Raw genomic sequence first — 27,624 nt, 5'->3', positions numbered from 1 at the left:
ATCATGACCATACAATGCCTGGAAAGGCGTCATTTGAATGCTCTACTGGTAAGAAGCATTGTAAGCAAATTCTACTAACGGCAAGTATTGAATCCACCTCTTCGGCTCCCGACAGCAGTAAGCCCTAAGCATATCCTCAATGATTTGATTTACTCGTTCTGTTTGTCCATCTGTTTGGGGATGGTAGGCAGTGCTAAAACAGAGCTGAGTTCCAATAGCTTCAAAGATAGCTCTCCAGAAGTGTGAAGTGAAGAGAGAGTCTCGATCGCTAACGATCCTTCTAGGTAGCCCATGTAGCTTGAATATCTCTTTGATAAACACTCTTGCAATGTCAGAGGCTTTATAGTTTGTCTTTACTGGAATCAGGTGTGCAACCTTAGTAAGCATGTCAACTACAACCATAATGGAGTTGTACCCTCCTTGGACTTGGGGTAAGCCCACCACAAAATCCATACTGATGAATTCCCATTTCATTTGGGGAATGTCAAGTGGTTGCAATTTTCCTGGCATCATGACATGTTCAGCCTTGATACGTTGGCAAGACAAACATTCGGTGACATATTTGAGAACGTCACCCTTGAGCCTCTCCCAATGATAGCTCTTCCTAACTGCATTAAGAGTTTTTGCATAGCCAGGATGTCCTGCGAAAGGGGAATCATGAGCTTCCCATAATATCTTTTGCTTAAGTGACTGGCTTGTTGGTATACATAACCTTGTTCTGTAGTAAATAAGTCCATTGTCAATAGAAAATTCATGATACTTGGCCTGTAACTTCAGATTCTGATCCTTGGTAGATATTTCTTTTATCATTGCTTGGTAGGCTAAGTCATGGCTTGCTTCCTCTCTAGCTAGTTCGAGTATAGGGTTTCTTGGCATAGATACCTTTGTAGCCAGAGATCTGGCCGTTGATGGATTCTGCAAGATTAGGGAATTTAGGAATGCCTTGCGACTGAGTGCATCGGCAACTACATTCTCTTTCCCCGGTCGATACTTGATTTCAAAATCATACTCCTCCAATACTTCGATCCATCGACGTTGCCTCATGTTGAGCTCGTTCTGGATAAAAATCCATTTGAGACTCTTATGATCTGTTACTAGAGTAAACTTGTTACCCAACAGGTAGTGTCTCCAAAGCTTTAGAGCATGGATGACAGCTAATAACTCCAGATCATGCGTGGCATAATTCTTTTCGTGACTCTTCAATTTCCTTGAAGAATATGCTACGGGATGACCTTCCTGCATGAGTACACACCCCAAGGCAAGAATGCTGGCATCAGTTACTACCTCGAACTCCTTATTGAGGTCGGGAAGTTTCAGAATAGGTGCTGATACCAAACATTGCTTCAATTGGTCGAAGCTATTTTGCTCGGGAGTTGACCATGTAATGGAAGTCTGCTTCTTTAGTAAGTCGGTAAGAGGTGCTGCAATCAAAGCATAGTTTTTGATAAAGACCCTATACCATCCTGTCAAGCCAAGAAAACTGCGTATTTCTTTGACGGATACTGGTACTGGCCATTCAAGCACATCTCTGACTTTGGCTGGGTCTACTGATATTCCTTCTGATGATACTATGAATCCTAGATATTCAATCTGACGTTTGAAGAATGCACACTTCTTCATTTTTGCATACAGCTTATGAGACCTCATTGTCTCCAAAACAATCCGTAGATGAGGTTCATGATCTTCTTCATGTTTAGAATAGACTAAAATGTCATCGAAGAAGACAAGCACGAAATCATCAAGATATGGTCTAAAAATATCCTGCATTAATCTATTGAAGGTGGCAGGTGCATTTGTAAGCCCGAATGACATAACCAAGAATTCAAAGTGCCCATATCTTGTATTGAAGGCCGTTTTTGGAATATCCTCATCCTTGATCCTGATTTGATAGTAACCTGACCTGAGATCAATTTTGGAGAAGATCTTTGCACCTTGAAGGCGGTCAAGAAGCTCATCTATTCTAGGAATAGGATACTTGTTCTTGACTGTTGATTGATTCAACCCACGGTAATCAATACATAGTCGAAGTGCCCCATCTTTCTTTTTCTGGAATAGGACTGGAGCTCCCCATGGTGAGTTGCTGGGCCGGATGTAGCCTTGGTTTAACAGTTGCTTGAGTTGTTCCTTCAACTCAATAGCCTCCGGAATGGGCACTCTATAAGGTCTTTTTGCAATTGGCGCAGCTCCAGGTATTAACCTTATTTCATGATCAACTTCTCTTGGGGGTGGAAGTTCAGTTAATTCCTCAGGGAATACGTCAGCGTATTCTTTTAGCCAAGAGGGTCCCTCATGAGACTCTTGCTTTTGATCTAACTTGTTGAGTTTGATCAAGTAAACAGGTAATCCTTTCCTAACCCCTTTTATGATCCGCGATACTTTGGCTAACTGGATCCTTGGCACTCCTGCCTCACCTTGAGTTGTAACAAACTCTCTTTCAGAGTTTCGAAAAGAAACTTGACCCTTTCCACAGTGGATGTGAGCGTCATTAGGCTTAAGCCAATCCATCCCGAGTAGGCACTCATGGATACCTAAATTCATGACTCTGAATTTGACTGAGGTTTTCTTTCCTCCCAGATAGAACTCCTCCTTAGCCTCAATCCAAATCTCAGCATCCGACTGGACGAATCTGCCTCTCCCGTCAAACTCGGGTGGCTTTATCTGTTTGAGGAGGAACTTCTTCTCTTGGATCACAGTAGTACTTGATGTAGGGGGCGAATTTGGAACCTGTACCTGGGGTTGTGCCTGAGTAAAAGTTTTCTTAACATTATTGTATGATAATTGACATTAGCTTATCTTTAGTTCAGCTATCTCGTAAATCATGAAGCTACTTAACTTTTTGCAACAACCCTGATGCACAATCGGATAGTGATAAAAAGGAAGTCCTTATTTATATTTATATGGCGTAGCCTTATACAACATCTCGTGTGATGATAATCCAATCATTACATTTAGTTTGGGGAGAACAACATTGTATTGGATTTGTCTACAGGAACTGTGTAATAGTAGGGTTTTGGGTCATGAATCTTTAGGAATCGATAATTCATCGGAAGTTCAGGATATCCTTTCCGCTGGAATCCATACTTCCCATGGCGGCCCAATACCTTAATCCTATCAGCTGGGATTACACGGGTTACTTCCTCATATACATATGAGTTCAATTCAACTCTCCGACCTCGAATATGCAAAGTCGAATTTACGTGAGCTTCCACAAAAATGAACAGCTTCACGACTTTCAAATCTTCCAACCACTTGATCCTCTTTAGGTTGGTCTGAAGATAAGCGAACCGGTGGGCAGCTATGTAGTAGATTCTTGAAGACCCAGTCCATCTTCGCTCTATATATAGAGGTGATGGATTATAAATCTGCTCCAGGATGTTCATCATCTCAATTCTCTGCCTATAATGCGGAGAATGCATTGCAGTCATAAACATGATCCGGAACACCAAAAACTTGTTCCACGCCTCGTAATTCTGCAAGACAGTATTGAAGATGAGGAAATGTTTGGACAAGAACAATTTCTTTACTTCATTTTTAATCAAATCTCATGAAAATAATTCCGTTGTTGGTCGGCTCTGATACCAACTGTAACGTGCCCACTAGAATCCTCTAGGACACGTCTTGGCAGTCCATCGGAAGGCTGTCTAGAGAACTCCGCCCGGCACTCCCATGGAATGTTACGGGTTTTGTAATCTAGGTCTTTCCGCGTCTGCCACGTAGCGGAAGTGTCCTGGCCATTTCCCACTTAGGATCGATCGGAATTAAGGTTTTCTAGTTTGGTCATTAGCTAGCAGCAACTAGCGTCAGACCCGAGCGAACTACTTTACGCAGAAACGCCAGGTCCGAAGCGGATTCACGCTGCACTTGGTTCAAGGAGAATGGGAAACGAGAGGGATGCCATGCTCAACCTCTCTGCCATAAGGCATAGTCCCATTCCGTTCCCCTAAAACAGCGTGAATCGGGTAACAGGTAAATCTAAGTCATCCTTCTCGTTATTTGCTCGGCGATGATGATCATCCCTTTATTCGTTGAAGATTTTTGAGAAAAGTTCCCGGCTGACCGGGACCACCCATCCATAGGACGGACCCATGGTCCATCCTCCGCACTTTCCTCGGTTTGTTTTAGTTATGTAATTATCTACCACATTAATTTGACATATAACAAACAGCTTCCTTGATTAGCCCTGTTAAGCACTGGTTCCTTAACGTAATCTTATCACAGGACATAAAGAAAACAATGTCAAACAACTTCTTTATTATCATTTTATCATTTTATCTTTGAAATACAAGGAGTTCCGCCCATAGGCTTGTTCATAATCCGCCCAAAGGCTATCCAGTAATCCACCAGGGATCACTAATCCAAGCTTCTGCCCGTAGACTAGTATGCGGGCCTCGAGATCCAATCCCGAGTCACGTTAGCCTCTTGTGCAGGGCCCGGAAGGCGAGGGATTTACGGCCAGAGCCCCCTCTGGCACCCAAGCGTCCTCCTGCTCCAAGTAGAACTCAACGGAGAGACCTCTCACGGCGGGTTCGGTCCACGTCCCCGGTGCGGTTAACAACCCCCTTGGTTAGGGTCAGGCAGGCAGTCGGGGGTAACTGAAGCTGCCTCTCCCTTCAGGCCTTCAACCTGAAGTATTTAGATATCGTTTCATCCTTTAGTTCATTGAGCAAACAATGCAAACAGTGCTTTCTAAACTGTTACAAGCACAATCAATTCCAGTGGTCATTTTAGCTGGCAAACTGTTAAGGAGTGACTCCTTTTCTCCGAATGCAATCCCGCATTCGATCCGGAATCAATTGCAACTTGGCAAGATTCCTATCATCCTTGGGCTAGGGTCATACCCTGTCAATACTTTAGGTTTGGTTTATGGTAAATTCCGGCGACCATGTCGCTTTAGTTTATTGATTAATCATTTGCGTTCAAGCAAATGCCTAGCTTCCCTTAACTTGACAAAGTTTCCCTAATGAGGATAGAGTAAAAGGACGACTACCCTTTTCCCCTTGCGGGTTTAAACTGGCGCAAGAACCTGCCAACCTTAATCCACGGAATGGCAAAACTTCTTACGATCAAACCGCAAAGCTAAGTGACGTTGCAATTTATTGCACAAGTGTCGCCTCCATTCTAAGAGATCATTTCCCCTAATGAATGGCGTATTCAGGTCACGGAATTAACTTCAGACGAGAAGGAGGGTTTAGGGTGTCTTTTTACCCACCCATCCTTAATTTCACTAAATCGACAGCGTTTAGTCCAACTCAAATCGAGTTTCATCATCTTGAACGCTTGGTCCTTAAGGTAGGAATCCTAGATTATTGTTTACATGAGCATCCAATTAGCTCAACCATTTTGGGAATGTGGTTAGGACTATTGGCTTGAAGGTTTCGACTTAGCGACATTTGGAAAACTTGGCCGAATCGTTAACCTAGTTAGTGTTCGGGGTGTCTATCGTACCATATGATTCCTTTGTGGCTAGGTGATTTGGGTAATTCATTATGCTTGTCTCGCGACAAGGATGAATCCTTCCTAGAGACAATAAACTAGATCTAAAAGAGGAAAAATAGTTGTAACTACCACAATACATGTAAACATGTGATTCATCGCCTCTACGCATCACATGGTTCACAATGACTCTATCTTCCCTTGTATCGTAAAAAAAATGCATGATAATCTGGGTACTAACTTTCCTAGGACCTACTAGGACTTACATCAAATAATCATGCCTACAACCTTGTTGTCTACACTTTAGAATCTCGTGCTTTAATAAACCATGCAACCTTTCCTAAATACGGCTCCTGATGAATGAAATTTCTGCATGATGACTATGCAACACGCAACTTTCCCCTAGCTACAATGTAGTTAATGAAGTTCATACCAATCTAAAGCTAGTGTTAACTTATTCCATGTTACATGCTACTTGCAAGTCCATAAGATCATTATCGTACTCTTCTATTTCTTTTCGGGTAATATCTTATGGGTGCTAACTTTTCCTCACGAATCATTACAAGGAAGATGTTGCCTAAAATGCGGCACACGCTTATTCCTACCATGTCTAGTAACCAAATGCACTTATCAAATTCATTTCTTTGCCCTAAGTAATATATGTTTAGACTCATTACTTTGATAATGTTCCAAAATAGCAACATGCAGCTAGTCTTCTAAGGCGGACAACTCTCGAAATGCAACCGTTTCAATTTCATGACATGCATCAACCTTATCTAATGTTTAAAGAGATAATTTATCAAATGTATTTCTAACGCTGCCACATGCATTAAAAATAAGGGTAAAATGCGTTCTTCCTTATGGAATTAAGCACGCCTAAACATTTCTTTATGCGAGAATAAACTCGAAAAAAACCTGGACTTGTGGGCTCGGGGAGATGTCCACTTGTATGCTCGGGGAAGAGACCTCCACATGTGCGCCTTGTGACTTTGGCTTTGGAGCCATCGTAGATGTAGAGGATTTGGGCTCCGGGGTTTATCCTTACCCTTTATGGCTCTCTAAATTTCCTCCGAGTCTTGGCAAGTAGTCTCAAAACATGTTTACTTCTCCCTTATGTAGGAATACCCCTTTATAGGGTATGGATTTTAAGATCCCGGAAAGCTCGTGGAAACGGGGCTTATGGGACCTAGTGGGAAGGGGGCTTAAGAAAGCCCCCTTAGAAGCTTCTTAAGAAGCTTCTAAGAAGCTTCCAAGCTTCTGCAGCAACGTCGGGGGGGAAGGGGTCGTGATCCAGGCGGGCGGCGGACCATGTCAGACAGGCGGGCCGTGGCGGCGGCTATGGCGGACTGGCGGACTGCAGCTGCAGCGCGGCGACTTCCTCCAGCACGGCGACGGTGACCTCCTCCAGCACGACGACCTCCTCCAGCACCTCCAGCACGTCCAGCACGTCCAGCACACCCCCCTCCCTCTAGATAGGGGGTGTTTATATAGGCATGGGGGGGGAGAAGGCCTCCACCACGTGGCCCCCCCTTGCATGGGTTCCCCCCCTCCCATGCAGGCCACGACTTCCATATCCCCATCCTCCCCACACTCCCTCTTCTCCAGCCATGCATCGGCTGGAGGAAAAGGGTAAAAAATAAAAAAATTTGCCTTGAATTATTCAAATTGCCCCTCCCAAGAGGGTGTTTTTGTGAGACTTACGGTTTTGAACTCCCGGTTTTGATTTACCAATGCGGAGGACCCCATTTCACGCGTGCGGGTCACACATTACACTGCCAATAATTTCAATGCAAGACATAACCTTTGCACAAGGTTTACGTCGTGTGCGGGACGTCAATATTCACGGGTGGGAATATTACATATAGATTCTCCAAGATATTGAAGACAGAAACGTGAGGCCTCAAAGCCCGAGTGGCTAGATGCGGATGATTGGCGCCGACTCAAGGATGAGACTATAGATTCTCCAAGACATTGAAGACAGCAATGCGAGGTGGCAAGGGCACAACTAGAGGGAGGAGTGGTCCATCATCTTGGGAGTGGCGGCCATAGGACTTATTTGGAGGACTTTGTAAGTTTTTCTTTTGTTTTTCTTCCTTATTTTTTTACATTCTAACAATTGTATTTTGTTTTCTTTGCAGCACTCCATTTCAAACCACGATCCCACTAGCCTAGAGACTCGAGATGTAGAGAGACACGGTCTCACTGCATTGATCAACTGATTGTATGGATGCGGTAGCCCTATAAGTCACTTATCTTTCTTTTCCATAGTTACTAAATTTAATTAAAATGCATTATTGTATGGTGGACTGATGTGTAGTTGTTTCTTTTTTTGTAGAGTCTGTTCGATGCTCCTTTGCGATGGAACAAGCTTTTGGATGGTGAGGATCTATAGCTCGCCCTTGGATCTGTGCAACGCACATGCTCTTCTTTTTAGGTCGTGTGATTTATGTAGGCATTTTCTATGCACTATGTTATTATCATCCTTTGTATCTTGCCATGATTGTACCGTCGCTTTCATTACGTGATCTTGTATTTATTTTATGTATTAGTCTTATGGATTCAAGTACACTTTGCCTTCATTTAGATGAGCATTGTACACATTACTAAAACTCTTTTGTATGGCCCAAATAAAGCACATAAATTTCCATGTTACCATCGCTATTAGGGTCGCAAATTTACTACATGCGTCGCTATTTGCCTCACTATCAGCGTCGCATATGCATATTCAATGTTGATAGCGATTCAAATAGTGACATTGATAGCCACTGTTCTATGGCGTGCTAATACCGACATTTTTTGCGACGACAGGGAAAATTTTCTTTATGAACATTTTCATCACTTTGAACGTCAGTATAAGGCCTGTATCTTATAGTGGAAGACCAGGGGGCTTTATAGTGTCGTGCACAAAATGGATCATGTGTTATGTATGGAGAGTACTGGCTTGTGCATGCAATACTGCATTCACATGGCTCATCTTTCATTGGAATTGAAGAAAAAAGACTAGTGACTTAGCCCACCTTCTATCTCACACTCCCTCGATGAATACATCAGACAACCCATACAAATATCTCCATCCTGTTAGAATGAAAGCTTGCATCACATGGGGGTTGTCAATAAAGATCTATCAACAACTGTTGAGCATCTACTAATGAAGAGGTGTACCTAGGGAGGTAGTTGATCGATTAGGAACTTGGATTGGATGAAGATTTTCTATATGCTACTATAAGAGTCAGACATCCTCTAGAGTCACGAGGACACAACACACCAAGAGAGGTAGCTTCAAAAATGTACCCTAGAAGGACCATCAAAAGGTTCAACTGATATGGATTGTGGGGTGTTGCCGCTTTTTCCACATCCAACTTCTCACCCAAGGTTGTTTGCCACCTTTTCTTGGAGTGAGGCTCGTTATGATAGGAAATTTCTTTCTTTCCTCCCGTAATACTTTTTTTTACTTTTTTAAAAAATTTATTTTGAGGGTGTTGCTACCTTTTTTCAAAGAGTAGATTGGCATGGCACATACGAAAGTCCTTTTCTCTCATAACCTTTTTTTAAAATATTATTTCAAAGACAAGCATACCATTTTTCAAAATCATCCATGCCACATCTATTGGATTGGAAGGAAAGGGAATAAAACAAAGGGGGGAGCTAGAACAAAGAGGACAAAAAAAAATCATCCACCTTGTCAATAGAATCAAAATAATGGTGTAGCAGCATGAGAATAATTAATAAGAGCTACTAGCTATGGGGATAGGAGCTATCTTTTGTGATTGTCAAGATCCCTAAAGAGGAAAATATCTCTTTAAGCAATAACCATTGATCAGAAAGAAATTATCAAAGGTGTCTATGGCTTGTATTTGCACAGAGCCATTCTTTTTTTGGTACAACCACAATGGGTGAAACCCATTTATTATTGGCCATTGGATATATGAACTCAACTTCTAAGAGTTTTAGTAACTCTATCTTCACTAGGGTAGAATTATTGGGATTCATACATCTCTAACATTGCTGTATATAGGCTTGACATCAGGCTCCAAGTAGATGTGGTGTTAAAACACATTGGAATCAATCCATTTCAAGCCCTTGTAGGACCAAGCAAACACATCCAAGTTCTCCTTCAATAGGTTATGAAGAGTCAACAGTTACTCTTCTCTAGAAGGCTATTGCCTACTTTGAGATCATTCCGTGCCAATGACATTAATAAAAGTCAATTGATTTTCACCGTCTACCTATCTGATGAAGGTCCTATGGACTGATTTTGGATACATGTCTAACTCCTTCAAGGGATTAGCTTCTTCCTCTGATGCTCTACTAGAACTATCTTTCTTTGCTTTTGGCTACAACTCTTTGGATGCTAACATGATATGAGGGATGTCTCTCATTGGGTTGTGGCATACTCACTTCTTGACTTGAGGATTTATCTTCTAAGGATGCATCCAAAAATGTATGCTAATAAAAACCTTCTAAGGTTCTTTGTTATTGTAGATTAGTGTCTGTTGGAATGGCTCATCATCATCACTCCTTCTAGAAACTAGTGGTGTAGGGCGTCAATAGCCACTAGTAAAAGAGATTTCTATTTGTTTCTTCCACTTTACATACATCCTTTACATATGTTGTAGACCATTAATGAGCTCAAAAGGAATCATTTTTATTCCATTCAATAGTAGGGTTTCTTCATCCTCTAAATCCTTTGTCATGTTCTCTTCGTGGACATCCTCTTCGAGCTGTAGGGATTCTTGCTCTTCATTGCTTTCATTATCTTTATCTTCAGATTCATCATCTTCCCCTTCACACTCTGTCTCTCCTTCCACAGGGGCTTTGTAAGAGAAGAACAAGATATCTATTACCTCTTCTGCTTTTATCTCTAGCTCTATTGTGGCCATGAAATAGGGATAAAAATATATACATGCTTCTATCTCACTGTCAAAGTTGATTTTAGAAGTCATTCCTAGTTCATGTAGGAGGTATTCACCCATCGACAATGACTTTGAGTCTTTCAAGATATGGCTTACAGTGCCCATTGTTAGGGACTATGATTCAAGTTTCTTTGGGAATATTTTATTGACAATGTCTTCTTCGAATGATGTTCCATCTGCTACTTCATTAAAAGAGTTAGATGAGAACTGTGGTCTTGATATAAGAAAGGATATCTAAAATGTTGATTTTGCTTTGATTTGCCAATCTAATAAGCCACTGAGTTGAGTGCATACCATGTAGGCCTAGATCTTTCATCGGCACATCTATCTCATGATGCCCATTAAAGAACCTCCATCTATCAATGCATTTTCAATGAAGCAACCTTCTATCCAAATGTGAATCTCTAGAGTACCAAGATCTAAGAAGGCATTGGACATTTCTACTTCATTCATAGGCCTTGATACCTTATTGATTTTGGTGGCAGTTATAGGATAGGCCACGTCTTTGCATGAGAATGCTTTTGACCCTCTTTCTACAAGTAGGAGATAGCATCAACAGTTGTCAGAATGTCAAATTAGGATGGAAGGTATCTATGTCCTCACCAAATCATACTCATTTATGGGATCCTTTGGCTTCTCTAACTAGTTGAGAAATAGGATAACATCCACTTTGATTTTTCCTTTTTCTTTAATCAATGGTTACATCATTACATCTTCTATTACTAGAGGTACACACACATCTTCCATCTCTTATATCTCTAATTTGTCATTCTCGGCTATCTCTATATTCTTCCGAGGATGTGGAGTGCTCTACACTATAATATCATGTATTGTGTTATTATGTGGCTCTGTTGGGAGCTTAAACTTCATAGCTTTTATAGGTGGAGCATTTTATTTTGGAACTATAGGTTCTCTTTTCTTGGCTTGCATTATTCTGCCTACTTCCAATTCTACCATATTGGAGAAAGACTCTTAATTCTTCTATTGGTTATCTATGGTATTAGCCTTGACAGGGAGGACTAGAATAGTCTTTCACAGTGTGGCCTTCTCCTTTACATTGGCTATATATAGAGGGACTTATAATCCATGGATCTTTTAAGGTTTGGACAATTCGGGGAGATATGACATTTCTCTTCACACCTGTAGCATTCCACTTCTAATGTCTATCCACCACTAAATTGTCTTCCTCTATAACTTTGGGCAAGCAACCTCCTTGGAGTAAAATTAGGACCAAACTCTCTAGGCTTTGGTCCAATGTCTTGTGTTGTCATCTTGGATTCCAACAGGTTAAACCTCACTTCTTCATCTTTCTTCCTTCTGTCATGTATCGCCTTCAAAGAGTAGATGTTCTCTATGTGGTTCTTTCTTAGGTAATAAGAATAGAAGACTCTAGGGATGGTTGGATTTCATGTATATTTAGTAGCTAAATGGCCTGCTTTTGACAACAATTTCCACACCAAGTGTCTGATTGTATGGCATCTTTTCCTACTCCTACAGTGTTTGATAGGCTAGCAATATTCACTTTCAGTAGCTATAACTATTCTATAATCACATCCATTAGCTCCTCAATATTTGCACTGAGTAGGATAAATAGTACTTCAAATTTTCTTCTCCTAAAGTACTTGTAGTGAGGTTTTGGGGAGTCTTTGCAATTATTGCATAGACTGGTTGGGTTAATCCAGAGGGTTCTGCGTTTTGATTCTAATTTAGAGCTCTTGTTTAGATTGTTGCCTATTGATTCCAGTTGGTAGGATTCCATTTTTTTCTGCTTTTTCATTTGGAAATTTGTTTGAGACCACTACTATTGTGATTGAACCATCATTTGAGTCATCATAATATGGATCAGTGCACTATATGGTGGCACTATATGCATCTCTAGGTAAGGGTAGGAAATAGTTCCTGGTACTGCATTTGGTGAATGAATCACCCCTTGCATTGGAGGAGATAGAACTCCTCTTCCTCATATCATAGAGAATCTTTCTTCAACTTCATCATACGATCTTGCACGTTCCAGTATAGCTTGTAGATTAGTTGATCTTCTCAATTCCATGAACTTTCGAACCTGTGGTTGTAAACCTCTAAGGGAGAATTCCTTTTGTATGCCTTCAACTAAGTTATGGTTGGTCCAACACTTCAATATGGATTCTATTCTAGGGACATATGCTTCCATCCATTCTCCAAAGGACGGACTCAAATTCATGAACTCCTTTCACATCCGCTCTTCATTCATGCTTGAATTTGGTGAGAAACATCACCTTCAATTCATCCCATGTGCCAAAAATTCTTGCTACTTTTCTCTCATACCACTAAAATGCCATGCCTTTGAAAGTGGCAAGAATATCATCAAAACCAATGTTATGGGTTTTTAGCATTATTAGTAACATAGGCTACCATGAACTCAACTACATGAAGATTAGGGTCTTCATTGTACTCTCCCTTGAAAATTGCAAATGGAAATACATTCTCTAGCCTATCATCAATATTTCCACGACGGATCTGGCTCGAAAGGGGATCTTGATTTGCCATTCGGACTTCTATGAAGAGTGACATAAGCGCGTCAAAGGAGGCTTCTCTTGCTAACTCATTATCAGCTTTGACTTTTACCTTCTGTCTTCTCAAATACCTTTGGATTCATTCTAGTGCTTGTCTCTTAATCATGTCATTCATCAAGGAGTTAGCTCCACCCAGAAGACTCTCTTACCAACATTTCTTCCACTTCTTTCTTTTCACAGTTTGTGAATTCTCCTTTCATGCCACTATAGAGGGGATGGTATTCTATTCTAAAGATATCAAAATTCATTCATGTGATAATTGCCACAATGCCATCGTTTTGGTAGTATCAACTTCAAAGGGTTTCAATGGCATAGGTTGTGGAGAACACTTTGTCTACTTGCTTCCATTCACATTGCCAATTAGACAAATAGAAGCTTGTCAGTGCACCAAGCGTCCCACATATCCTACTGTTGTGTGTCCACAAACAAGTCCCAGTTGTTGGGAGTAAAGGCGTCTCCGCCTAGACGCCCGTGTATTACTACACTGACAGTCACCGCCACTGCACACTATAGGTGGCAGGTGCCTGTCATCATCACTTTATTCTTTATTCTTTTAATGATAGTTTGAATAAAGAAAGGCCCGGTCGCACATTGTGACTATTGGAGTTCCCATTTCATGTCTCTCTCTTTCTTGCTCTTGCTCTCCCGCCATAGCTCTCACATACAAGCTTCAATCCTTCTCACCTTTCAACGGGTATCAGAGCTCGGCTTCTCGACTCTTGACCTTGCCTTGTGGCATTCTCAACTTCCCATCGACTCCCCACTCGCATTGGGTCTCCTTCCTGGCAGCCATAGCTCATTCTCTTGAGCTCCCGTCACTCCCCGACTTCCTGAGCTTCTTCCCGGCCTATTGAGGCACCATTAGGGCATTGACATTGAGGTATTGCTTCATTATTTTTAGAGTTTCATTTTAGTCCACATGTCAAGGTAAACAGAGCATCCACCATTGAAGCTTCCAATCTTCATATCTCTTTGCCACTGGTTGTGGGCTGCTAGAGGCTTGTTCCAAGGCCTCTTTGGCTCATGTTTGAGCCCTCCAATCTCTCCACACTTGCCACATGGACCAATAGGAGCAGTAGCATCATCGCGTTGATCTACGTCTAATTTTGGACAGATTTCATTCAGCCACACACTAGTTACTTCAGCTCTAGCTCCAGCTCTAGCTTGACATTAAGCACTTGTTTGGGCTCCATTTCAGGCTTTTTGCACATGTATTGATACTTGGCATTGATCCTTTGACAGTAGGCATTGGTTTGGTGGCTAAAAACAGTGTTTCAGGATTGTTATAAACAATCTACAGACATTTGATGCTAGTGCTACATTCACAATTTATGCCTATGCTTGTTTGGGCATGACTACATAATCGGTTTGATGCCTATTGCATCCTGATTGATTGGGGGATTGAAGCTACATGTCATGCTATGATTTTGGCCTGATTGTGGGGTTGGAAACACACAGTTTATAACAGTAAATGCATGCTGAATACTCTTTGGCTAAAGTTATCTTTCATGCTTTGACATATGCCTATTGGTTCCGGATGTATGTATTGGGTTATGTTATGATGTATTAATTATCGAGGGATGACTTCGAGCTTATCATTGGATCCAGATGCTTTTGGAAGCTTGAGCTTATTTCAGCCTGTACTTATTGACATCGGTCTATGCTTGATAGTGGTCAGTGCTTTGACAGTTATATGCTCTTTGGGTACATGCTTACCCGATGCCTACGGCTTGATGCATTTGTCTTGGCATAGTGTACCATGTACTTGTTGAGCTTGGATTCTCATTTGCGATTCTGGAATTCTCATTTGTCTTGGCATAGTGTACCATGTACTTGTTGAGCTTTAGTGCTCTCTGAAGACTTGGCTTGGATTCTCATTTGCTATTCTGGAATTTTGTATTGGATGTCATTTTGGTTGACATATATCTTTATTGGGATGTATGTCTTGCTCATAAATGCTACCTACAATTGCTTTGTAGCCATCATGCTCTTGAGATGCTATTGAGGCATTGTCTTGGTTACCTATCTTTGGTACTTTGACTTGGTTTGATTGAGCTGTTAAGCTCGTTTATCCACCTTTTGTGCCAGTGGGAGCATCTTGTATGCTTGACCGACATTGAGCATTTTGCAGATACTTGAGACTTTGGGATCTCTTACACTTAAATGTTGCATGGTTCATGCACTCATATCTTGGAGTTGCTCTTGACTTGAGCTTGGGCTTTGCACTCTTGTGAGCATACACCTACTAGTGTCAGGTCTTGCCAGTGTTATGTATACTTTGCCCTATTGTCCAGGGGATATGCCTACTCACTGACGAATGCTTTGATGACATGATTGGGTGTTTACTCAGGGTCTTGATGACTTTTTGGTACTGATTTATGTCCATTTATGGCTGGTCATGTCTTAGCTGTCATTTTGTTACTTGGTGTAGTGATTTGGTCAGCAATTGACTCTCACAGTACCCTATTGTCATTTATTACAGCAAGCATATAACTCCGGACTGACATGGATTTTTCATGCTGGAATATTCTGAAATGATGTACTTTCACTAGTACTTGGTGGGCAGTAGCTTTGGTTACACTTTTCTCGCCATTTTCTCTCGATTTTGGTGATTTTTTGGTCATTTTTTGTAGTAAACAGCAAGCAGTTTTGAACTGTTTGCAGTCTTCCAGCCTACATTATGGCAAGTTCATCCATTGATCATGTTATTTTCAACATCACTAAGCTTGATGGTACAAATTACTCTTATTGAAAGAGCCAGATTTGGCAGGTGTTGGTGCAAAAATTGCAGATCAAACCATTGAGGTTGAGCGAACAGCCGCCTGCAGCTATGCCAGATGAGGAATGGCTTGAGCTTGATGAGTTATGCAAGTCCACTATTGTATTATCTCTCACAGAACATGTTCATTACAATGTATTTGAGGAAGAACAGAGTGCATGGCAGTTGTGGGATAAAATCAAGAATCTCTATGACAAGAAAAGTCCAGCGAGTCAGATGTATTGACTAAAGCAGCTTATGGATCTGCGCATGAAGGAGTATGTGACTACGTCTGCTCACTTCAGCCAGTTCCATGCTATACTCAAGAACTTAACTTTGCAAGACATCACTTTTGCAGAGGATGTCACTCCTCTTTTCTTACTTGGTACTCTTAATGAGACATGGGATGTATTACGCACTGCATTATGTGCCTCTACTGCTACCTTGAAATTATCTGATGTTGAGAGTGCTCTTCTGCAGGAAGAGGTTAACCATTAGAATTTGGATGCCTCTCGTGTGTCGCATGTTATGACAGTTAGAGGCAGGAATGATGGATATGGAAAGCATGGCAGTGGTAGTGGCCGTGGACGGGATTCTCAAAAATCTCGGTCCAAGTCTCGTGGCAAGTCATGTAGCAAATCCTGTGGCAGGAATGCAGATGTTACTTGTCACCATTGTGGGAAAAAGGGCCATATTAGGCCACAATGCCATGAACTGCGCCATGAAAGGCGCAAAGATAAGGGGAAAGACAAAGTGCAGGATAAGTCTTCTAATCACAGCATAGTGCCTGAAAAGTCTAGTGTTAAAACTGAAGAGATCAATGTTATGTAGCTTGAGGATGTTGATGATGATTATATCCTTGCAGCTTCTTCTAGTGCTTTGCAGATGACAAAGATATACTCTATGTATGCACAATGTTGGCTCTTGGACTCATGTGTGTCCTTTCATGTGACACCTTGCCAAGAGTGGTTTCATTCATACTGTACTGGTTCGAGCTCTGTGCACTTGGGTGATGACAGGTCTCTTGATATTGTGGGCGTTGGTGATGTTAGGCTGTAGTTTCCTTCTGGCAGCAATTTTGTTATGCAAGATGTACGTCATGTACCTGCTTTGACACACAGTCTCATGTCAGCTGGATAGCTTAATGACGTAGGTTATCATGTATCTTTTGGAGACTCTGCATGGAAGATCACTCGTGGCAGACTTGTGATTGCAAGAGGTACCAAGGCTGGCAGCCTCTCCCTTGATCATATCCGCTTCTTCCCTTGATCGTATCCGCTTCTTCCCTTGATCATGTTTTGTCTGTGGGTTCTATCCCACATGTATTTCTTTGTCATGCCCTTTTGCGCCATATGTCTTTGAAATGAATGAAAATACTTCCTGGTTTGCAATACTTACCACCCCTTGATTATGCATGTTTTGATTCATGTGAGCATTGTCTTTATGGCAGGCAGACTAGGTCTACGCCATAAGAAGTTTGGTAGGCCACGCATGAGTGAGCCCTTGGCATTGATACATTCCAATGTCTGTGGGCCCATGCCTTGTCAGTCTATGGGTGGTGCAAAGTATTTTGTTACTTTCATGGATGATTTTTCACGGAAAGTTTGGACTTATCCCATTAAGCTGAAATCTGATGTCTTGGCTGTGTTTCAGAGATGGCTTGCATTGGTTGAGAACCAGTCTGGGTATAGGCTAAAATGCCTAAGGACAAATAATGGGGATGAATATGTCTCACGTGCTTTTGAGCAGTTATGTGATGAGAGGAATATTAAGCATCAGTTGACCGCCCCCTACATCCCCCCCAGAATGGTTTGGCTGAGAGAATGAATAGAACCATCCAGGTGCGTATACGCAGTATGCTTAGCCATGCAGGCCTACCACAAAGCTTTTGGGCTGAGGCAGTTAGTATAGCTGTGCATATCATAAACAGATCACCTTCTAGTGGTTTGGATTTCCACGTTGCAAAGGAGGTATGGACTGGAAAACCTCCCTCTTATGTGCATCTCTGTGTCTTTGGATGTGAGGCATTTTTCCATGTCCACAGGGACAAGAGAAGTAAGCTGGATCCTAAGAGTATCAAATGCATTTTCCTTGGTTATGGGGATGCAAGCGAGGGTTACCGTCTCTGGGATCCGCAGGCGTGGAAAATCATCCGCACGCGTGGAAAATCATCCGCAGTCATGATGTAGTCTTCCATGAAGACAATATGCATAGGCAGCTTGAGAGAGTTGTTGAGATCCGCAGGGTAATATTTCAAGAGGATCCGAGAGCTCCCGCATAGCTAGTTGGATAGCCTATAGCTGCAGCAGATGCTCATGGTCAAGGTGTTGGACAGACAACTAGGTAGGAAGCAGAGCCTGGTCTGCTAGAGACAGACGTTCACCTGATAGATTTAAGCCCTCGATGCATTATGTCTTAGTTACAAATGCAGGAGAGCCTTTCACTTATAATGAGGCTATGTGCAGGGGTGATAGCCACTCCTGGGAGAGGGCTATGCAGTCTGAGATAGACTCCTTGCATAAGAATGAGACTTGGTATTTGGTTTCCTTGCCTAAGAGTAAGAAGGATTTGCCATGCAAGTGGGTGTACAAGCTAAAAAGTACCCCTGGACACCCCAAGCTGGCATACAAGGCTAGATTGGTAGCCAAGGGTTTTAAGCAGGAGCATGGTGTGGACTTTTATGAGGTCTTTTCTCCTGTGGTTAAGATGACCACCCTGCGCTTAGTCTTGGCTTTGGTTGCTCAGCTTGACTTGGATTTATACCATATGGATGTCAAGATGACTTTCTTACATGGGGACTTGCATGATGAGATTTATATGGAGTAGCCTAAGGGCTTTGCAGAACCTGGCAGGGAGCACCTAGTGTGCAAATTGAAGAATAGTCTTTATGGCTTGAAGCAGGCACCTAGGGAGTGGTATCATAAGTTTGATGCCTTTATGCAGTCATAGGGCTACAGTAGGAATGCTATGGATCCGTGTCTTTACACGAAGAAAGCCCATGATGGTTCTTTATTGATTTTGGTACTCTATGTGGATGATATGCTGATAGAGCAGGGAAAGCTCATGATGAGCTAGATGCTCTTAAGGCTCAGCTCAAGAAGAGCTTTGAGATAAAAGATCTGGGACAGGCCTCTCATATACTTGGTATGCACATTAGACGCGACAGGCATCAGGGACTCCTCTCCTTGTCACAGAGGGAATACATTCATAAAGTCCTTGAGCACTTTCACATGTAGGACATAAAGCCTATTGGCTAACCATTGCCTTCTTATGTGAAGGTATCACAAGCTGATTGTCCGTAGATAGATGAGTAGAGGGCCGAGATGGCCAAGGTTCCCTATGCATCCGCAGTGGGTAGTTATATGTATGCCATGATAGCCACTCGTCCAGATATTGCCTTTGCAGTTGGTGTTGTGGCACGCTATATGGTTGCACCTGGCGAGAAGCATTGGGATGACATGAAGGGTATCATGAGGTACCTGAAGGGCACTGCAGATATGTGTATATGCTATGGCAGCCAGGATACAGGAGCTGTGGGGTACACTGACTCTGATTACGCATGACATGCAGATAGTAGGAAGTCGACTTCTGGCTATGTATTCGCCTATGCTGGAGGTGCTATTTCTTGGATGTCCAGGGTGCAGAAATGCAGGCCCTTTCTACTAAAGAGGCCGAGTATGTTGCAGCAACTAAGGCTTACAAGGAGGCCATTTGGTTGGTTCGTTTGGTTGCTGACCTTGGTATTGATGCTATCCCTACACTGCATTCGGATTCTGTGAGTGCTATTCAGTTAGCCAAGAATCCGGTCTTCCATGCGAAGACAAAACACATTGAGGTGAGGTATCACTTCATACGTGAGGTCGTTGAGGACAAGTCTGTTGACCTTGTCAAGATCTCAACTGACCAAAATCTTGCAGATCTGCTCACAAAAAGCCTCTCTACAGAGTGCTTTGCCTTCCTCAGGAGGTTGATGGGCGTGGGATGAGATGATGTCTTTCCTCATCCTGTTGTACATGTATACATGTTGTACTGTCTTTTTCTTTTTTCTTTTTTCTTTTCACTCCTCACTAGGGCAGATTCGCCTTTAAGTGGGAGGTTGTTGGGGGTAAAGGTGCCTCCACCTAGGTGCCCGTGTATTACTACATTGACAGTCACCACCACTTCACACTACAGGTGGCAGGTGCCCGTCACCGTCACTTTATTCTTTATTCTTTTAGTGACAGTTTGAATAAAGGAAGGCCCAGTCACACATTGTGACTGTTGGAGTCCCCATTTCTTGTCTCTCTCTTTCTTGCTCTTGCTCTCTTGCCATAGCTCTTGTGTGCAAGCTTCGATCCTTCTCACCTTTCACCAGCTCTTTTACTTCTTATTCTTGTAAACCTCCATAAACTATGACTCCTAGAGCTTCTTCACAATCTCCCACTTGATAATGTCTAAAAACTCTTTAATAAAAGCCAAATCTTCCATTGATTTTCATTCTCTCTATTTTTGTTTCTTTAGTTTTCTCCCAAATAAGTTGACACAAAAATGCACATCTCTATTGCTTCTATAAACAATCTATCACACAAGGCCCACATCAAGACAGCATTGTGCTCTTGAAATTGGGAATGAATCTCTTGAAGAAAAAGGCTTTGCCTAAAAATTCTACCACTTCTTTTATAGTGTTTGGAATCTTACAATCTTTTGTGCTTCTTTTTCTCTTTAATAGTGATGTTTCCTTCATTTCTAGCCTCTTATAGATATTTGTTGATGGCAGTTTTTTCCAATTGTGTACCAAAACATGGAGCTCTTTAGAGAACACCAAAGAAATGGGAAAAATACTATAAGAAAGTATATCTTGTATCACAACAAGCTTATTTTTCATGCTTTCAAGAAACCATAAGAAGAAAAAGAATACGAAGAACATGAATTCTCCATGCGACATCATAGAATGAATCTCCCATGAAATTACCACAACTTATTCTTCATATCCACCAACCACAAAGGAAATAAACATAATGATTGCTCAAATTTGAATGGAAATTATCACATAAGCTTCATTATTCATGATTCATAGTCTTCTTCTTTCAATTTTTTACAATGATATCTCATAGATACTTGAATGTTTTAGCATAGAAAATTTGCTATCTTTTGCTCAATCTCTCTCTCTCTCTCCCTCTCATGCTCTCAATCACTCATACATCATAATCTTCATCCAATACAATAAAATAACACTCTATAATCATATCTTGGTCATGGAGATACCTCTCAAAATATATGACTAATCCGAAGAGACACTAGAGACATTATAGTGACCTTTCATAGCTGACTACTATCACTATTACTTCAATCTTACATTCAAGTCTTCAGCAGCTACATCTTCACTTCTTCAATCTATAAATAGCTTCCATTCTTTTCTTTTCAAGATTGGAAAACTTTCCCAAGTTAAACATTCATCCCACAGAACACTCATAGAAACAAACAAAAGACATAATACGTAAGCTCAACATAATACTACAGAAAATCAATAGAATATCATCAAACTCATAACTCAAATCAAACCCATTGATACTCATAAAAAATCATTCAACACATACTCGATCACAGTCAAATCCAACAATTCATAATCTCAACCTCTTAAATAGAAACAAAACAAACTCAAACATGCACCATTCAAGATAACAATATCAAATAGGCATACCATAGAACCTAACATAACATCATAACTTTAACTATAAATCAACATAAGTTTCTCAAATATATTCAATCCATCCTAGAAAACCATCAATTCCATCAATAAAATCAACATTCAACACCTAACAAACAATGAAAAAAAAAAATTTAAGTCATTTCAGTCCTCAACACCATAGTTCCTATCTTTCTCTATATTGAAGGCTTCATGTCTTTCATGATTGAGACATGTCTATATGTACACTTAACCATATTAGCTAAATTTTTACATCCCTTCCTTTGTTTTTCTATGTTTGAGGATAAGAACTTCGTTTGGATGTCAATTCAATCTTGCATACAACCATCAAGATTTGTAGATTCACTAGCCTTTCTATCACACACAATTGGAAGAGGAAATATCCTTATATATTCCATGGCCTTTATGTGTAATGATCTAAAATGGTTTACACAACTAGTTTGGAGAAGAGCTCTCACTAGAGCAATATATCTTATAGGGTTGGAGAAGTGTAAAGAGGTAGTATGACAAGGGTCTACTCATCTATTTTAGAGATCTCTATCCATTGATTTGCTCTACAAGGATGATAGCACTAAAGCATGTCTTACTATCCTTTTCCTTTTCTCCTCATAATGCACTTGAAAGAACTAAAGGGTGTTTGCTCATGAGAGGATGATAACCATAAACATGGGTATTTACTCATAAGAGGATCATGGCCATAAACATGTCTAGGTATTTATATCCCTATCAGGGCTAAAAGAAACATAACTAACAAAATTTGACAACATGATATGTCACATTCTAGTTTCTAAACCTTAGCTAACATGCAAGGATAAAAACATGGTAACCTAATATGAATGTAAACCATGAGGTGTAGATTCTTTAAATAGAGCTATATCAACTTGAAATTATACACATTCTTGAATGGAAAATAGGACTACTAAAGAGTTTTGACCAATAGAAGACGTGATTAAGATAAGCATGCATGACAAAAAGAATGAAAATCAAGTTACAAGAGGAAACCAAGACATGAAAGAGAATGTCTTATAAAACATTATAAAAACACATTCAAAACTCTCAACACATGTATTAGTATGCAAATTAGCTAGAATGGATTGTGACATAGATCCAACTGTATATAAATATAAATGTGTGTGTGTGTGTGTGTGTGCGTGCGTGCGTGCGTGCGTGCCTCTGTGTGTGTGTGTGTGTGTGTGTGTGTGTGTGTGTGTCCAAGGTTATGGTGGATGGAGAGAGCCCAAGGTTACTATAGATGGAAAGAGCCAAAGCTCTACAAAATGGTAGGACCACTATAATGATAAAAAATCCCTAATCCCATGCAAAGCTAGATGTACCCTATCTAAGCCAAACCAATGGAAACTTTGAAAGTAATCCTAATCTCGTTTAGATGATTATAAATAGAAGGTCATGGACTTTAGTAAGTAGCTTTATAGGTATTTAGACACATCTTAAATAAATCCAAGAGTTAAAGATTTATATCAAAAGACAGAGGTCTAGGGTAAAGTGGCCAAGAGGGTGGTATTTTACAATCTCCCATTGATTTATCTATTCATAGCAACTTTGCATAGTTACGTATGTTCCTAGCCATTATTACAAAGACGTAAAAGATCTACAATAAAGGGCCAATACAGCTACATTTAACAATCCCACACAAGATCCCTTTCTAAATCTAAGTGAGTTACTGACTATGTAAAAGATATTACCTCAAATATAAAGCTTGGAACGTTTTGATATTTTTATAAGTAAACGCAGATATAAATCAAGGGTTCACACAACAGCGACGATGAGACCAATAAAATAATACTCAAGCAGCATTGCATTCAAAAACTCAAAATATCAAAAGAATTTACGTTCGCTCACGGCGGCCGTATTATTCATGGCAAAGGAGAAGACCGTTCTGTCAAGCCGCTTCAAACGAATCCTTACAACAAGAGGCAGCTAGACAGTCTAGCAGCGTTGTTGCGGTGCGGCGCCGAGTCTGGCACGGGGTGCATCGTAGAGAATGCGGAAACCCTGTTGTTGGATGTTGCCGATGATGGAGAAGGACTTGTTATTAGGGACACGTGCGAATGCGAGGCATAGCTGCTTTGTGGAGGGGGGCTTTCCATCGGCGGTGGTCGCCCAATCGTCAAGCCAGATGAGGACATTGGAGGGAGGTAGCTCGAGGTCGAGGCCACCTGCAAAGTGAAGCACAACACGTGGAACGTGTAGAGGTTGATCGTGCGGTTGGCGTAGTTGGATGTGGCTGGTGTCGAAGCAGGTGTCGAGGAAGGATCCACTGTCGACGGGAGACGGGTGGCCGAGGTGGGGCAAGGCTTCGCGGACAAAGGCGGTGCGAAGAGCAGCATAAGCAGCAGGCACGAGGCGGGAGATGGCAACTTGGGAGTCGAGGATGACACCGCCACCGCCGGTGCGACTGTCGATTTGGAAGGCGGAGGGGGGGATGGGAAGGAGGGAGGAGCCAACGGTGATGCCGGTCAGGGAGACGTAGTAGAAAGTCCGACGAGCGGGGTCCGGGTGATGGAGAAGTGGTGTGAAGCGGAGATTAGCTAGAGCTGCTGGGGTAGTGGCTGACGATCCAAGAACGAGGCTTCCTTTAGCGGCACTTAGAACTGATCGGCCTATGAGAGTGGAGGGTAGCTGCCTCGGAGGGAGGCAGTAGGAGAAGGTAGGTCTATGATCGCCATCATCGCTGAGCTGTGATGCAAGGGAGAGTGGGCCCCGTGCAAGACCTACGATTCCCGCCGCACCTTCGAAGACTTTGCCCTTGTTGTCGTGGCCGCAGCCCAGCAGCACTTCAACCTGCTTGTTCTTGTTCAAGCCAGTGATGGCCTCCGTAACGAGGCTTCCTGCGGTGGAAGAGCCGTCCGCATAGTTCACCTTGTAGGCGCAATTTGAAGTGCCCGCGTAGCACGAGCCAACGAGCCCCGTCGTGAGTCGGCGATGGCACACAGGCGACTTGCAGGAGACGTTGCGCAGGGTGGCCGAGGCGGAAGGATCGAAGAGGGAGGGGTCCACCTGCGGGACGCATGAACTGCCGCCGCATGGCTTGCACTGGACCCACGACAGCTCGCTGGCGGTGTCGAGGGACAGGTAATTGTGGTAGCCGCCGCCCAACCCGAGCCTGACGAGATACTCTCCACTTCTGGCGAGTTTCAAGGCAGGTACCACGTCTAGCTGCTGGTCCGCGGCAGATGCTCTACCGTCGGGACCAGCTCGCCCAGTAGCAGTACCGGCCTCCAGGAGAATACTGAGGAGGGATTGAACCCGGGCCTCGTCCCTTTCCAGGCGCTTATAACCTACGTGGTCGACTTCGTGAATTGCGTTGTTCGCCTTGGTATGTACCTCCTGCACGAAGGTCCTGTGAAAGATATCCATCTCGAGCCCCTCATCGTCGTAGCCGCCCACTCTCACGTCGGCTGCACCCGCAACAGTGTTGATGATGAGCGTGTTGAGGTGGAGTAGGAAGACGACCAGCGCCTGCACATGGAGTAGGACCCTGCAGATCCACATAATGGCGATGGCGATGGCGAGGAGGAATAGCAAACTGATTAATAGCCTGCGCTCTTCATTAGTTACTTCCTTCACAGATGAATATATACCTGTTGCCACTGCGGATCGACCGACAAATCTTCACAAGTACATATCTTGCTCCCTTGCGCCGGACCGACCGACTGATCTTAAGTACATATCTCGCCTCTGACCGACGCGCTCGCCCCATTATATCCGGCTTGTTGGTGAAAGCTGGTTTGGCTTCAGAATCCAGCGTATGCACGTAGCTTCAACAAGTCCATCTTGTGATGAATATGGTCCTACCATTATCTTTTTCGGCATGCCTTTCAAAGAGGGACTGCTACCTTATTACAAGCTTCTACCCCAATCTATACAGAATGTAGGAATATAAAAGATATTGTGCATGGATATGTGAGAAATAGTCAATTCTAGAATCTTAAGGACAAGGAGATAATAGAAAGCGTTCTTTAGAGAGAGAGTCACAATCGACATAGAATAATATGGGAGGAAGATGAGAGAGAATCGAAACACATCCCTAGAGAGAATTAAAATGGCACAAAGGGAGGATGATTGAAAAATGTTTAAACACTATTGCAAACCTTGTGGGTATATTGAGTCTTAGGAGAAACATTTGGAATCTCTTAGAGAATCCTCAAAAATTACTTAAAATCAATGCTATAGTAAAATCATATATATTTCCAAGTCGTGCTCTTTGAAAACCAAACTAAAAACCTTCATTTTTTAAGAATGTGAGATTTTTTTCAATTCTAAAAGGATGCTAATTTTTAAGTGTGCTTTATGTTTTATGCTTGAAGAGAAATTCTAATTGTACAAATTTGATCCTAATTTTAGTACAGTTCAAAAATTGTATTTCAATTTTTTGTTCCTAAGTACTTGATGCTTTTTGGCATTTTTATATTAATGCTTAATCTAGTCATTTTACACCATCCATAGATTCCATTAACTTCTATCAATTGAATTATCAATTTTGCTTGTCACACACTCATTTTCTCTTCCTAAGTGCTCAAGGTACCCTCTTTTTTGGCATTTTTATATGAATGTTTAATCTAGTCATTTTACACCATCCATAGATTTTGTTAAATTTAAAAAATCAAAATTATTGATCAATATTGATCAAATCATGCATACTACTATCTATTGAATTATCAATTTTGACAATATATGGTCACACACACACACACACACTCTCTCTCTCTCTCTCTCTCTCTCTCTCTCTCTCTCTCTCTCTCTCTCTCTCTCTCTCTCTCTCTCTCTCTCTCTCTCTCTCTCTCTACATATCAACAACCCTAGTAGGACATGTGTAGGCACACATCATAGATATACCTCTTGCCAAATCTATCTCCTAATTCATATGTAGCATCAATTTTCAATTAGTAAGGCATATATAGCATCAATTTTCATATTAGCAAAGACTCAAATGATGTTTCATTTCTAAACATTTATCATTGTATTTTCCTTAGTTTATTACGCTTTTCTATTGAAATTTTTTCACCATTTTTAGTGCTTAGCCATCACGACACCCTTGACTATTATAGGGGGAGGCACTATCGACGTGAGTGGCTCATTGAGGTGATAGGTGTCCACATCCATGCTCATTCTAGGGCCGGTGGGGGGGAGGGGGGATGAAGCCTACAAGAATTTCCCCAATGCTTTGTCAAATTGCACGCAATAATCTTCTCTTTCTCTCTCTTCAAGCGTAGGATGATTCTCTCCAATGCCATATTGGAGCCTAGGCGAATAGCTCCTCTGTGTGTGTGTGTGTGTGTGTGTGTGTGAGGTGATCCACAAGCACAAGTATATGTCTGGTTTGCTTGGTCACTTCTATGCAGAAGTAAACATGTTCAAGCCAAAGACTTTGGAGGATGCAATTTCTTTAGCACATGATGCTAAAGACAAAATTCGTGGACGAGAAAAGTGACCACAACAACAATTTCCAACTAATGGTAACTTCGGTACAAGCAATTTAATTCTAACTTTTGAAGATTCAATCAAAATCGCTTTGTTTCTTCTTCTTTCTGTAAACCCTGGACTAGAATCCTTAATTTACCATCAAACACAAATTCAAATCCGAAGCCATCTCTCCGCTCAAATCCCAACATACCCAAATTTCCAACCCTTATACCAATAATGTTTCCAAAGCAAAGTAAATAGTTTGCTACAAGTGTCAACAACCTGGACACTTAGCAATGAATTGTCAATCCAAGAAGCCAATCGTTCAAATCAATTACTTGGGAGCGACTAAAGATGAAGATCATGAAGATATGCCAGACTTCACTGAAGATGATGATGATATTGGCAAAGCTTCAGATACTTTAACAGGTATGCCAAACCCTCATTCATTATTAATGATGAAATGTTTTGTGCATAATCAAGAAAAGATTGTTTTGCATGATGATGGGAGCACACATTATTTTATTTCTGCAAAGTTGGTAAAAGAATTGAATTTACATATTGTTCCAACTCATTATCGCATAAAGGTTGCATTCTTAGGCACTAGATACAATGGTACTCAAGAAGTTCATGATTTAGATATTAAAATTGGTGATTACATTGAGCACAAAAATTTCTTGGTTGTGCCTTTGCAAGCTAGTGACATTATTTTGGGAATGACTTGGCATCACAAATATAATCCCGACATAGATTATTCCACACATTCCATGAAAATTTATTCTAATGGAAAATAAATCACATTATATGGAATGCACACCTTTGATTATTTTCCCTTGCTTAGTCACACATAGGCTAAAC

General features: G+C 41.6%; 1 protein-coding gene across 1 annotated transcript; it reads right to left on the bottom strand.

The window, feature by feature from the left end:
- Positions 1–23,154: 23,154 nt before the first annotated feature.
- Positions 23,155–24,855, bottom strand: LOC148032302 (aspartyl protease family protein 2-like). Its single transcript, XM_087683901.1, has one exon. It carries the CDS (start codon positions 24,853–24,855, stop codon positions 23,290–23,292), a length of 1,566 nt encoding a protein of 521 aa, XP_087540027.1. The 3' UTR covers positions 23,155–23,289.
- Positions 24,856–27,624: the final 2,769 nt, after the last annotated feature.

Source organism: Lygodium microphyllum, chromosome 8 (genome assembly GCF_053477565.2).
Source record: "Lygodium microphyllum isolate KBCC chromosome 8, Lygodium_microphyllum_v1.1.10, whole genome shotgun sequence".
In the NCBI taxonomy this organism is placed as follows: Eukaryota; Viridiplantae; Streptophyta; class Polypodiopsida; order Schizaeales; family Lygodiaceae; genus Lygodium; species Lygodium microphyllum.
The sequence above is the reverse complement of the archived record's forward strand: the minus strand, read 5'-3'. Positions and strand labels throughout refer to the sequence as shown.

Excerpts from the sequence above, each read along its gene's own strand:
- LOC148032302 (XM_087683901.1), bottom strand. The coding sequence starts at position 24,855 with ATGTGGATCTGCAGGGTCCTACTCCATGTGCAGGCGCTGGTCGTCTTC.